The following is a 14,487-nucleotide window of genomic DNA, read 5'->3' on the forward strand; positions in this document are numbered from 1 at the left end:
GCCCTCGTAAGCCTGCTAGCCGCGCCGCTCCTGATCCCTGCGGCGGCCGGGGTGGGGCTTGGGGGGGCCGTGGCTGCGCGTCCCCGCGGGAAGCGGCGCGCCCCCGCCCGTCCCTTTGGCATTCCGGCGGCGGGACGGCGGCTTGTGCTACAGCGCCTTGGGCGGCGGGGGGGGTAGGGGGTGGGGGGGTGCAATCACCGGGTTTGGGGGTGATTTGCTTTTTTAATCTAAAGAACATGAACACCACCACCTCCCACCCACCCCCACCACCCCCCGCGCTGTCACCGCGGCCTTTCCCGCAGGAGCAAGGGACAGGCGAGCAGCAGACAAGCAGAAAAGGAACAGCGTTCCAAGTTTGGTCTGTTGGTGGGACAGTTGCGAGTGAGAGCCTGAAAGCTTCGTGCTGAGACAACAGACCATGGTGCTGGCAAGCAGAAACCCCATGGTCATACACCAAGGACAAGGAACACAAACCCAAGCATCAGCCTATTGACACGTGGCCAAAGTATCCAGCACCTTTTCTTCCACAATCTCGATACGAAAAGGACTAGTTGTGACCACAGACTCGAGGAACAAAAGACAAAATTCATCCCACAAAATTGAAAGACCTTTGATAATTATTTGCAGGAGCTGATGGATAGTGAGAACACTGACAGAAATGAGCCATGGCAAAAGAAACATCTCCAAGGGGAGTGGAGGGGAACACCCAGGAATCTGCTGCCCAAGCAGCCTCCCTTCAGCTCTGAAAATTCTATGAAACAAATTATTAAACAATTCGCAGCCACCTAAAAGGTAATAAGGTGAAAACGACAGCCAATGTGAGTTGTGAAAATGAAATTGTGCCAAAGGAGTGTAATTTGCCTTCAGGAATCCCAGGTCCCAGAGACAGAGGACAAAGGCTGGAGTGAGGAAGACATATCCTTGGTGGATGAGGACCAGGTCAGGGCATACTTAAGCAACCTACACGTACATAAGTCTGTCGGCCCTGATGTGATGTACCCACAAGTGCTGAAGCAGCTGGCAGATGTCATTGCAAGGTCACTCTCAATGATCTTGGATCGATTATAGCAGCTGGGAGAAGTGCCCAAGGACTTGCCACCAAGAAAGCACACCACCCCCAACTTCAAGAAGGGCAAGAAGGATGACCTAGGGAACTACAGGCCAGTCAGCTTCACCTTGATCCCTGGGGAGGTGATACAGCGGCTCATCCTGGAGACCATCTTCAGGCACATCAAGGACAAAGAAATTGTTAGTAGTCAGTATGGCTTCACCAAGTGTCCTGTAAGATCCTCACAGAGAATCCGTTGGTGTATGGGTTGGATAAGCAGGTGGTGAGGTGGATTGAAAACTGGCTGAACACCACCGGAGGGTGGTGGCCAGTGTCATGATCTGGTTGGAGGCCAGTAACTAGTGGTGTACCCCAGGGATCAATGCTCCTCAACATCTCAATTAATGATCTGGATGATGGGGCAGAGTGTACCCTCAGCAAGTTTGCAGACAACAGAGAACTCAGAGGAGTGGCTGTGAGACCAGAGGGTCAAGCTGCTATCCAGAGGGTGGGCTGGAGAAATGGGCCGGCAGGTACCTCACAAAGTTCATGGAAGCCACCCCTGTAGCCCCTCTGCTACCAAAACCTTGCCGTGCAAACCCATTGCACAATGGCTGCTGAGAAGCTGCTTCTTGGGAGCAAGGAAGGGAAAGATGACAGAGGAGATCCCCACAAGGTGGCTCTGCCACTCACCGGGCACCACTCAAACCCTACGGATCAATAACTTCCTGGGAGACTCCTGGGCTTTGCCAAAAAGGCCTCAGAAGGTGCTGTCCTGTGCCCCCGCTCCATCCTTTGGTCTCCTGATGGCAGGGAAGATACCAAATCTGCCAGCATGCCCAAGCTGGAGGCGGGCTTCCAGCACCTTGCTGGAGGGACTCAGATTCAAACTAGTCTCACTACATTGCAGCTCCTCTCCAGGCTCAACCTGCTGAAATTTAATAAAGATGAACCCAAACAGCTGCTCTGGGGCCGTCAAGCCCGGCGCGCACGCTCTGTCACACAGGGCTCGCCGGAGAGGCAGGAACGCAGCCGGGAGAGCAGTGGGCGAGACACGGAGCGGAGCGTGAGGAGGAGGCTGTGCCGGGGACCGGGGGGACCATGGGCTCTGTCTTCAGGTGCTGTGTTTTGAGCAGAACCTGTACAAATGGAGTGTGGAGGCAGTAATGAAAAGGAAGAAGTTTGGGAAATGTGGAGAAGGATGGGTTTTTGAGGCAGTGCTCTGATTGCTTCCATGGTGTCACTCTCTTGGCCGTGCAAAATGCAGACAGCATTTAAAAAGCTGCAGCGTGCCCTGTTGCACTTCACGTTTCCAGCTCTGTTTATGCTCTCCTTCAGGTTTTTGTCAGGCTTCGGAGAGGATGTGATGCTGAAGCAGACTGACGTGATGGCAGGTAGTCACACACGCCTATGTAGATGTACTATATAGTTGGTGGTTCTGTGGTGCTTTAAGTTTGCAAAGCACAGTGCTAATACCAACCAACCAGTTCAAGAGGCTCGTGTCCCATTGCATTTATGATAAAGCATGATGGCTGTGTGTCGCCTGACATTTGTATATGGGAGCTTCACAGCAGCAGCTTTTATTTTACAAGGAGATGCACTTTCATTGGAGTCCTTGCAGCCAAGCACTAAGCAGCATGCATGAGAGGAGAGATGAACATCCCAAAAGATATTTATAGATCTGTGTTCCCAGTCCTTTCCTCTTCAGTACGAAAGCAATTCTACAAAAGGATTATTTTGACTGGCTGTTCAAGATTTCCAGAGGAGGAGATTAATGTGTGGGAAGCCTTGCAGCACAACTGGAAAAGCTCGCTGGCTTTGCACATTTTCATGAGTTTCATGGCTCACTGTGTCAAGGTTATCTCCCTCAGACAGGACGATGTAGATGTCAAACAGCAATACAGCAAGCAGAAGGGCTGGGGTCTGACAGCAGCTGCTGAAGCACAGAATTACCTGTGCCTGGAGAGCACCGACCACAACTGGGGCTTACAGCTGATGCAGGCACTGATCCCCAAGGTGTCTACCACCACCACCCCACCACCCCCTTTATTTTTTATCTTCTTAAGAAAAATCCATTATTTCAAATGGCCAAGTGGAATATGATGGAGGTGTCCTGCACTGATCTTTCTACCAGGTGGACAGGGTTTTATGGTGGTGCCAGCTTTGCCTGACTGAGACAGTGATCTTGTGTGTATCCCGCAAAAGAAGAGGAGGCAAGAGCCACCCAGATGTTTAGGTCTCAGGGAGAGGGAACAATATGATGTGTAGATATGACATAAGCTGTTCACAGATTCATTTTGGCCCCACCTTAGCCCTTCCTTGCCAAGGCAATCCCCCAAATTGCCAAAAAAATTGCCAAAACCTCCTTCCATCCTGCAGCTATGCCACTCCTAAGGGGTATGAAAAGATAATACTCCTGGCAAGGGATTTCTGCTCTGTCCCACCATACTTACAACAGTGTTGCTCTGCCACAGTAAAGAGATGGAACTTCCTCTACATCTCTCATACCCTCTTGATTTCCTCTGCTTTGCCTTAAGGAAAACCCTCAGAGTGATGTTGCACTTAAAAAAAACCACCCAAAACGCCACAGTTCTTATTTTACAGCAGCCATACCAAACAGATTCTCACTGGCAAAGCTTTTTTTTTCCCCCTGCACACCCAGAAATCAGCTTAGCAAGCCCTGGAGTTGATGTCATGGGGGTTTGTTTTGCATGGAGGAGGGTGAAGCCCTATTTTCCTCTATGCATACGTGAGGGGTGACTTTGGAGCGAGCCTTGGCAAAAAGCAGTAATAGGCTGGGTTTCCAGCAAAGCGCCAGTGCCGCCGGAGGGTCCTTTGGTGCCAAGAAGTGCCAGGGGATGGGGGGAATCAGAAGGGGCAGAGCAGAAGAGCAAAGCAGGGATAAGGATGATGTAAGAGGTGCTGAGCAGCAGCAAAGCAAAGATGTGGAAAACAAAAGAGTGAGATGAAGAAAAAACGAAGGCATCAGCTGCTCAGCCCTCGCAACCTGGCAAGCACATGGGCTGTGGGCTGGAAGCTTGGGCTGGCCAGCTCGAAAACCCGCTGGCATAAACTCCTGGTACGGGTTTTTGTTTTGCATTATGGCAACTTCAAACCTTAGCAGCTTGACTCCTACCCCCTTTAATATGATGCTTCTGCCAAACTGAAGTCACCTATAGGAAGCCTTTGAAAGCAGGGAAGTGTGTGCATTTTCATGGAAGTTGGAGCAGATCTCAGATCAGGCTCATCTGCTTTTACTGCCCCTTGTAAATCAAAAGCAAGCTGCAAGTGCCTGGTAGGTTTACACCAGCATAACACAGGCAGAAGAAAGAGAAGGATCTGTGTCTGCTGTGGGAGGATGACTAGGAGTGGTCCTGCGGCAGATACCCTGAGGACCTGTGCTGTCTCCTTTGCCCTCTCCCATCAGCAGCTCACTCCTGCCTGCCCGAGCCCATGCACAGGTCCTTTCTTCACAGTCACAGAACGGGTATCTGCTTGGACAATATTCCTCTTTTGACTTAATTGTGTAACCACTCTTTAGGTGATGGGTTTTCCTCCTCAGATTAGTAGTAGCTTAGAATTAAATACCATCCTTAAATACCAGCTACGATTCTGTGCTTAGTAGACCACAAAGCATAAACTTTGATGGTCAAGTAAGAAAAGACTGTTTTGTTGGGGGAAAGAGAGCTTCAGTCCAAATAAAAGCATTCTCAAAGTGCTATTGTACTTCTTTTTTTGTTCTTGGGTTTGTTGTTTTTTATTTGCTTTTTTTTTCCCCTAAAGCAAATTTTCCAAGAGTTAAAATTCTAAACCTAGATACTATTTATGGCCTTGCTTTTCACACAGTCATGTCTGCATGGACTGCAGGGAAGGGAAGGTGTCCCAGAAAGACAGCTTTTTCCTATTAAGTTAACAGTAGGTCACCACTCGAAATGTTTATCACCTGCCTCTCAGCCAGCATGTTTCTGTATATTTGCTTGTACCCAAAGTACTTCAGAGTTTTCCAGATATAATAGTGCAGATGATAATAATTTGCATGGTAGAGAAACTGAATAAAAACACTGTTGCAGGTAAACATGTCCTCGTTAAACAAGATGGATTTTGCAGCTTGGCTCCCGCTGGGAACTTCTACCAGGCTGTGTCCCATCCAGAGAGGTAACCAGTTATCTGGACACGGTTTGGATGCTAGGTGGCACTCAGACCTTCTGGGTAGTATGTGGCAGAGTAGACACAGACAGATAGGAAAAAAGTTGTCCAGGATTCTGTCCAGTGAAAATATTACTTCTATTGGTGTTAAATCCCTACTAAAGGTAAGCATTTTCCATAAGGCTTTTCCCCATCAGAATATGGGCAAAAGAGAGTAGAGTAGTTAGGGTCAGCGAGTGATATACACTTTGGTTGAGGATGCTTTCCAATGATCTTACAGAAGCTGCGGGACTTTCTGCAGCCGTCCAACACTGCAATCTGTGCTTCCCTGCCTTCTTCACCACAGGGTCAGCACTGAGGTGTGCACATGCTGCAGCAATTATCTTCAGCCATATTGGGCTTTGACTGATAAAATTGGGGTGCAACTGTGAAGTCTGAGCCTGTAAAATGCCGAATGCTGGCAGCTGTTACTGTCTTCCAGGGAGTTATTTGTAGGAGGAAGGATGCAGGATCTATCTCTGGTAATGAATGATGGTTTTCTGTGCCCACCCATGATGCTCGCAGCATTTGTGTACTGCCTGTTTAAATACGCCAGATGGATCAGGAGCTTTTTGCTTGCAACCTGGAGGCCTTTTTGCTTGCAACCTGGAGACCTGGGGTCTCCTCACTGGCGAGGCTGATGGAGATGTGACTAGGGAGGACACATGTCTGAGAGCAGCAGTGTTGTTGAGACTCACCAAAGTTATTTCTCCTCCCAGACACTTGTGGGGTGGTCGGGCACTTGCAGGCAATGCCATGATAGCCTGGCTGGTCTCTTCCAGCCTTTCTGCTCTTGCACACAGCTAGCCAAATGTTCAGGCATACTTTAGATATCAAGGTTGCTATTCTGCTCCTGTACAGGAAGGACAATAGATACCTATCCACAATATAGACCCTCTCAGATCACAAACATAGGATCTCTTGTTTCTCTGGGCTTCGTCTGTGTGTGATGACTGAGCGAGCGGGCGAGCCTGTGGCTGTGTTGCTCTGACAGGCACCTGGGTGCTGCCACTCTCCTGTGAAGCCATAGGAAGTGTTTCATGATTCAAGATAAGAAAGACCTTCACTTCCTCCTTCTGTGCTCGTAGGGCTGAGCTGCTGCCGAGGCTGCAACATCCACCCCGACAGCCTGCTTGCAAAATGGACCAGGAAACCGTGGGAAGCGTTGTCCTGCTCGCCATTGTCACCTTGATAAGTGTTGTCCAGAATGGTAAGACAAAAATAAGCATTTATTTAAAGGCTAAAAGGGAGCTGGGAAGAGTTCGGGATGATGTATGCTGATCTGATCTTTGGCTAGATAACCTCTGGTTGTAAGTGTGCCTAGGCATGACTTTGGCTTTGGAAATTATTTTCAAAGCATGTGATTTTGCATGCCATTGTCGCAGTGTCTTGGCAGTGACATGGTCCTACTCTGTGCTATTCTAGAGTGAATTTGTTGTACATATGCCAGCTAATGAAAGGACTAATATACTGGGGTACCCTGTGAAAATATGTATTTTGATTTGAGGACCGAGACCTCCTTTCCTGGCTGAAGCCCCTGATGTGGGCCGCCAAGGCTGCTCTCCAGCTGGAACCCCGCCGCCATGGGCAGGGGCCAGGGCCCCGGGGCGCTGCGGTGGCTCAGACCTTTGCACAGAGTTTGGTCAATGGGGCAAAACTCCGTCAACTCATTGCAGGATTCTGTTTGGGTTATTTGTGGACAGGCAGATCTCCTGTATTCCCACATGTCCACATCCTACAGTCCAACTAATCTCAATTAACTGCGGTCCTAAGAACACTGCGCATTTCCTGCAAGGGAGAAGTTTCCATTTTTAGCTCTTATTCAGACCTCTGTAGTCTCAACTGTTCTTCAGCATTTTTTAAATAATACAACAAGTTTCAAATTTCTCTCTTGTGCAAATCTGATTTCAACTTGATCATAATCTCTTACAAATACTTAATCACTTTAGCAGGAAATTCTGCCCAGAGTACTGAGAAGGGAGTGAGTTTTGCCCCAGCTGCACTGATATTACCCAGGTTCAAGAAGAGTCAGAAGTGGGATGAGGGGCTGATGCAAATGCTGAAAATCTCCTGTGAAGGCTTCTTGGTACGAATGGGAGATTCCCACTGAGTGCAAAGTCCACATTTGGTCCTAGGAAATGGGCTGTTCTTGGGCTGCTGCAGAGAGGGGAAGTGGTGGGAGCCTCAACACAAGCCTGGCTGCAAGGGAGAAAAAAAAAAAAAAAAAGATGCAGACTGGTTTAGTTTCGACATAGACACTAAATGCCACATCGTTTACCCCAATACTGTTTTCTGGTAAATGCACAGCATGTGACATTACCAGAATATGGCACATTGAGATCACAGCACATACTGCAATTGAATGTGTCAAATATATATTTCTTGCTATTTAAACAAATGGCTTTATATTCAGGGTTTTCTCCTCTGACTCTGAAACTTGGGCATTTGCCTTCCAGCCTGACACACGCTTTTATCTCATGGAAATTTGTCTGTGAGATTATTGACCCAACTGCTGCAAGCAGGCAGCACGATGCTTGGCAGAGAACTTAGCATGCCAAGCACGAGTGGCACACAGCCCTAAGCCATGATTTCAGACCTTGCATCATCTGTTTTCCTTCTCCCAGGATTTCTGTCTAGAAAGACCATACTGACATGCAGTTCTGCAATGAATGCAATAATTAAGGCAGTAGAAATGCTTGTCAAGGGACATCAGTTGTACTGAACTCTTGCTATGGCTCTGGTTCAGCAAAGCACTTGGGCTTCAGCTTAACTGTCTTTAAGTACATGAAGTCAATATGATGCAAATTCGGGTTTGTATGCTTTTCTGCATCTGGTGCAGGATTAGAAAATAGTCTGGGTGAATGCTGTTATTCCTGAAGCTGGAGGTGGGCTGTGGTGCTGCCCCAGTCTGATGTCTATTTACTGCCACTTTCTTCAGGTTGGGAATCTCCATATCCCACAGAATGACTCTTGCGGCCGGATGCCACTGAGTCATGCCTTTAGCTTTAGGTTTTGGTTTTGCATCAGAAAGATGTTGCAATTCATCAGCTTTCAGGATTCACCAGCTTTTACTCCTCAGTATCTCTGAAGTGAGACAAAGCCTGTTCCTCATCCACAGTGTGGGTGTACATGATAACCCTACCGTGCCTTTGCCCTACTGTCCAGTCCTTTGGCCCAGGATCCATACACCGTATCAGAGACGGCAAAAGCTTCCAGGACAGATGCCTGGAACTCCACAGCCAGATCCTTCCCTGGAGACCCAGCACCCCCAGGCCTGCCCAGCTCTCATCCTAGATGCTGTGCACCTGGAGTGTCACCACTGGCACTTCCAAGCTCTTGTCCTTGGTTACAGCTGTCATGTTGGACATGTCTGTGTTCAGCCTGATGGCTCTCAGCATCGCAGAGCCTCTCTGCAGTGGCTTGCTGGCATTTGGGAAGTGGCAGCACCTGCTGCAGTGGTGAGATTTATATATATATGTATATACAGCTTACTCTCGGCTTTCTCTGAAGCTGTGGCATCTTCTAGTAATTTCACATACATGCTAAAAGGAAGAGAGAAGGTATTGTGCATATCCCGGTGAGCCCATGCAGTCCCAGACCTGCAGGAAGTGGTTTCTCATCACTGCAGCTTTGCACTGGACAAAACAATGCCGTTCAACCTAGTCCTCTTCAACTAGGTCCTCCTAGACCCTCTGAGCAGGTTAATAACCCCATGCCAAAGGCTGGGGTGGTGGGCAGGTGGAGATGCTGAGAGCTTGCAGTGCCTGTGCCACTGGATGGTGTTGGCTCCGGGTCCCCCAGGGCCAGGTCCTCCAGGAGCCAACCAGTGCTCCGTGCTGGTGGCAGTGGGAGGGTCTGTAGCTTGGCTCAGGGTGGGGACGCTGGCTTAAAGCACTGTGGGTTTTCCAGCACTGTGGGTTTTTCCAGAGAAAGAATGTATGTACCTAGGGAATCACTCAGTTTAGGAAAGCAAAAAACTCAGTAGCTTGTAGTGAAGGCAATGGAAGTACAAAGAACATACTTACAGCATCAGTAAGGGGATAAAAGAGGTGACTTCACATTCCAGGGATGAAATCCTGCAGCTTATCAAGTCACATTTCTACTGCTATAATAACATCTTTCCTGATGGGTTATCTTTTATATATAACTTTTGTTAATATTCTAAACCATAGGGTGATTTGGGTACACTGAGATGGGATGCACAACAATACAAAGCTTGCAGCTTGTAGCCTGTTGGGGCTCTGTCTGGTGTATTTAGACACATGATTTAATGGTCTCTGGTTTGGTGTCATCAGATAAAATGTGTTTGTCAAGCATATGACACATTATCTTGAGGTGCTGCGTTTTTGCGACAGCTAGCACCCTAACACAACACTGTTGCTTTAAAGGAGGATACACACAAGATGGGCAGAGCGAGGTCAGCCCTCAGGACCAGGTTTTCAATGGGCCTTTCTGGAAAATAGAGCAGCCCTGCAGGATGTCCCTGGTTTGGCAAATGGGTATCACTAAAAGAGAATAGATTCCCTTGTCTCCCTGCTCTGTTAGAGGCTGAGATCTGAGGTTGGCAGCTCTGACTGGAAAGCTTTGTCCCCACTGAGGGCTCAAAGGGCCGAGTCAGGATTGTACTTCTGCAGCAGAGAGAGGTGCAGGCTGCCAGAAGTGCCGTGTGGGAATGAAGCAGGGCTCAGAGATGAGGGCAGGCTACCAGTCACGTACAGGCATGTGGGGATGTCTGAGGTCACATCGCACTGCACCCTTGTGCAGAGGGTTCGATTATACCTTGGTGACAGATCTAACATGCTGGCCACATCCTGCACCCCTGCACACCCACCTCCTCTCCTGCCATCCAGCCTGGATGCTCATGAGAATAGAGCTGAGCCTACAAAGCCCAGCTTCTGCAATAACTCCAAGTTACATCTCAGGTTGAATACTTTGTGTTTTTTAACAGCTTTTTTTGCTAGCAAAGTGGAGCATGAAAGCAAACACTGCAACGGCAAGGGGTTCCAGCGGCCAGGATCCTCTGCCTTTGACCGCGTCTACACTGCCAAGTGAGTAGGCAAGCTGTGAGGAGCCGGTGATGGCAGAGCGGGGTTTGTCTCTCTCTTCGTTAGGGTTTAATACAAACCCTTTTGGCGTCCAGAGGTGGGCTCCAAATGCCCTCAGATGAAGGCTTTGGCTGCATTCCCTTGCTGTGTGCATTGCGGCTGTGTTCAGACCCATGGTTTTCCAATATGGTGAACCCAGCTCCCTTCTGGACATCACGTACCATACTTATATTGGACTTACAGCCCTGATGAGTACCATGGCCCTTCATTTGGGAACCAGTTCACCCAGCAGTAGCTAATGCTGGAAGCGTGATACCAGCACAGCCAATGTTCCCAAGGGCACTGCATCTCAAAAGGAAAGAGCTGGCAGAGAAGTGCCAGCTTGCTGAGGAGCAGGTTGGTGGCAAAGCTCATACAAACCCCTCAGTTCAGGCAGCTCGGTCAGCACGTGGCTCTCCACTTCTCCACCACACTTGTACCTCTTGTCTTTGACATCCCTTCAGAAAGATCAGAGGGGAAAATTGATTCCAACCCAGGAAAGAAAAGAACATAAAATATTTATTATTACCCGTGAAGTACTGAAAATGTGCTTGAGACTGGATGGAATGTCCAAGTGCTGCCCTTCACAAGTGTGCAACCCCTGCCAAGGGCAGGGTGCTTCCCCCTCAGACAGCATTGCCAACTGGATGAGGCAGCTGGAAACCACTCCTGTTCCCCTGCAAAGACACGTTAACTCTGTGAGATGCTCATGTTTGTGGTGTGATTCTCCTTTTGTTGGTCGCATGCAGCTTTCAATGCCAATAACTTGATTAATATGACTTAATTATGAGAATTTTCCAAGCCAATAAAGCACACGGCATCTATTATACACGTGCCATAATCAAACCTGTTAAGAGGAGGAAAGCAGCTTTCGCAGGTGCCAGGCATGTGTGTGGAACGGTTTGTTTGCCTCATTGGGCAGGACAAAGGCATCCATTATCCGGGGGAGGAAGCAGGGAAGGAGACCGGGGGTGAGGCAGCCGCGGTTTTCAGGCATGGACATGCCAGCCAGCCCCCAGCAGCTGCCTGCTGCGGGCAGCTCAGGGGCCTCCCACCGCTCCGCAGTAAAAACCCACCTGCAATGGTGTTAGCACAGCCCTAATTCACACCCCACCATTCTTTGCTGGTGTAATGTTGATTTTGTGTCTATTTCCCGTGTTCTGACCTCTGTCATATAAATTCCTTCCCAGCCAGAACTGCGGACATGCGTACCCTACGTTTCTCGCTGTGCTTTGGTGCGCTGGCCTTCTCTGCAGCCAAGGTAACACTCATTTAGGGTTTTTTTCCTTTCATCCTTGCACCGCTTTCAGCAAGGGATGGTGGGTGCTTTGGAGGTTACACTTCCAGGGACCAAATCCTCCTGCAGCGGGGGAACCTGTCTCCCCCGTCTGTCCTGCAGCTACATATGCGGTGGCAGCGGCAGCACACTCCTGGCACGGTTTATGCCAACAGATGTGTTCCCAGACATGATTCAGGACAGTCCAGGCCAGGGACAATTCCCATACAGGCATTACAGGTGAGATCCCTGGGTTTTTAGTGGAGGGTTTAGTATTTGGATGCCGGATGCCACATTATTCACCCTCGGGACTCAAAACGGGCTCATTTGACTAAACTGCCAGAGCTGCCAGCCCTTCCCAGTGCTGAGGGCAGCCCAGGAGTATGTACCTGCACTTCTAAATATGATCGCCTTGAATGCAATTTGAGGTTACCTAAAGTTGAGTACTTTCCTGGGGTCTGTGGCTATTCTTTCTGGAAAAGAGAAGTTTCCTGACCAGGAGAAGGGGGCTTTTCCCTGCAGGTCTGGGGAAAACTAGGATTAGTGGGGAAAGCCCCTTTTTTTGTGCTCAGAAATGAGTACAGGACCATAGTGCTGTCCTCTACCTGCTCCTAGACTAGCACATCTATTGGCTGCTGTTTCTTTCCAGTGAAGACAGTGCCTGAGCTGGCACCCTCCTCCCTGAGCCCAGCGTGACCCACACTGGGTTTCTGACAGGGACGAGTGTGTGCTCAGCACTGGGCAAAGCTGTGTGCAGTATTATACCCAAAAAGTTTTCAGAAAAGTCAGAGCGAGGGCAAAGCAAGTGCTTGGTTTCCCATGCAAAGGTCTCCATCCCGATTCCAGAGCTCATCCTGAAACCCAGGGCTGCAGGTTCCCCTTTCCCAGTCTGGCCCAGGCAGCAGGTGAGGACATTAGGTACAGTGACACCTGGGCTGGGGTTTCTAACACCTTGCTTTACCCGTTACCCAGCTCCTGCTGCCTTTGCTGGCCTGATGTACTTGTTTGTGAGGCAGAAGTACTTTGTGGGCTACCTCGGGGAAAGGACTCAGAGGTAAGGACTTGCAGTGCCTCTTTGCAAAATCTGGGATGCAATGGCAGCAGAACCAGATGCTGCCACTTGTACAGGCACAGCTGCCGGCTCATGGTGCTGCTTGTGATGGGTGCTTGCATGGGGTAAGGCAGGAAAGCCCTACTCTTCTGGGTGCATGGGGAGAGCTGTGGGAGACGTGCAGCAGCACTGGGGTCAGGGGAGCTGCAGGAACGGAGCGGCTGCTTCGGCAGCTTCTGCCCACAGCCTCTGCAAACACACAAATTTGCATGTTCGTGCTACTATTTGTGCAAGATCATCCTTTGCTATTAATAAAGCTCATTACACACATGTGGAACAAGGTCATCCCAGCCTGTGATGGCTGAGAAGACATACAAGTCCCTCTGAATAGCCGCTTTAGCAAGCAGCAGCTTACGCTGAGCACGGCAGGCCAAAGCCAGACCCAAATGCATCCTGAAAATGGCATTTCAGACCTTGCAGCTGCCTTGCAATGCCAGACAGAGCAGCAATTTGCCCCCCTGTCTCAGTGCCTGAGGTCTTTCAGCTGGTCTCAACAGCAGACTCCGAAGCCTGAGGACTTCTCCCGTGAGGTGATGTATGTTAATGACTTGCTTTCCACTCTTTCTGTCTCCTCAGCACTCCCGGTTACTTGTTTGGAAAGCGCATCATATTGTTCCTGTTCCTCATGTCCGTGGCTGGAATACTCAACTACTACCTCGTCTTCTTTTTTGGAAGTGACTTTGAAATGCATATAAAAACGATAACCAGCGCGATCTCCCCGTTGCTGCTCATACCCTAGCTCCCTGCAGCACTGAGAGGGTCAGCATGGCTAATGTATCAATACCCAGAAGCAGCTATAATTCAACTGTTTAAGAAATGAACCTGTAACCCTTTTAGATTGCTGTAAATCTCATGCTTGATGGGCTTTGTAGTTTGATTTAACCTTGCTTTTTCCTTCAGGAAAAAGATTTATCGTGAGCACTCAGCGTGCCCAAGGAATGGTAACAACTTCCAGTTAATTCTTTAGAGTTTTTTCTTTAACCTGCAGTTTACAAGCTGATTGCATGACTGGAAGGGGCATTGTATGCTTGCTTCATAACTGCATTGTACTTAGCTTTAGTCCCCAAACACAGGAGCCTCTCAGAATCGTCCCTGACCGATGACTCCTGCAGTTATCCTCATGCACAGGCACAGCCTCTTGCCAGCATCCTGCATGCCCCTGCTCACACAAAGACACGGACCAGCCTCTTCACCTACCATTTCCCTCCCACTTGTTGATGACTGAGCTCCCACTGCTGCAGGAAGATGGCAAATTGGTCCCTGTCTGGTCTTCCTTGATAAATATTCATGTGCGTAATGCTCCTGACACTGATCTCATTTGCACTTCAGCCTTTTTGTTCTCCCAGAGCTGTGGAAAGGGATCTTGCGTAAATGAGAAGCTGGTTTATTGACAGTGGGGTTGGATTTGTTTTGCTTGGCTTTGTTTAATAAAACAGTTTAAAAGGATGAAATTTGTTTGATCCCATCTTCTTTGCCTGCTGCATGATCCTGACGCCCCATGGCTCAGCAGCTGGCCGGTGAGCGCAGCAAGAGGAGCAGTGCCTGGCTCTTTGTGCAAGCTGCTAATTGCCCTGGGCACAGCCTCGCAAGGACGCAAGTTTAACAACTCCCTCTCTATTAGCAAGTTCAATTTTCTTCCTCTGGCACTAACAATGTGCCCCTACAAGTCCGTACCGAGGAGTGGTTTGGTTGGAGAAGCGAACCGAGGTAGACAAATAGGCTGGTGCAATTTTTTAAACATTGCTACCCTATGAGTTCTTAAGCTCTTAAGCCTGTCTGATTA

At 49.1% G+C, this 14,487-nt stretch overlaps 1 protein-coding gene across 1 annotated transcript; it reads left to right on the forward strand.

The window, feature by feature from the left end:
- The first annotated feature begins 6,067 nt into the window (after nt 1-6,067).
- Nucleotides 6,068-14,155, forward strand: LOC119143661 (arachidonate 5-lipoxygenase activating protein). The gene is made up of 5 exons (XM_037378142.1): nt 6,068-6,443; nt 10,182-10,281; nt 11,508-11,578; nt 12,566-12,647; nt 13,281-14,155. The coding sequence occupies exons 1-5, from the start codon at nt 6,374-6,376 to the stop codon at nt 13,441-13,443; spliced, it is 486 nt and encodes a 161-aa protein (XP_037234039.1). The 5' UTR covers nt 6,068-6,373; the 3' UTR covers nt 13,444-14,155.
- The last annotated feature ends 332 nt before the right edge of the window (nt 14,156-14,487 follow it).

This window comes from Falco rusticolus, chromosome 2 (assembly GCF_015220075.1).
Source record: "Falco rusticolus isolate bFalRus1 chromosome 2, bFalRus1.pri, whole genome shotgun sequence".
In the NCBI taxonomy this organism is placed as follows: domain Eukaryota; kingdom Metazoa; phylum Chordata; class Aves; order Falconiformes; family Falconidae; genus Falco; species Falco rusticolus.

Excerpts from the sequence above, each read along its gene's own strand:
- LOC119143661 (XM_037378142.1), top strand. The coding sequence starts at position 6,374 with ATGGACCAGGAAACCGTGGGAAGCGTTGTCCTGCTCGCCATTGTCACC. Across the intron at positions 6,444-10,181 it reads GATAAGTGTTGTCCAGAATG|CTTTTTTTGCTAGCAAAGTG; the intron begins GTAAGACAAAAA and ends GTTTTTTAACAG. Across the intron at positions 10,282-11,507 it reads GACCGCGTCTACACTGCCAA|CCAGAACTGCGGACATGCGT; the intron begins GTGAGTAGGCAA and ends ATTCCTTCCCAG.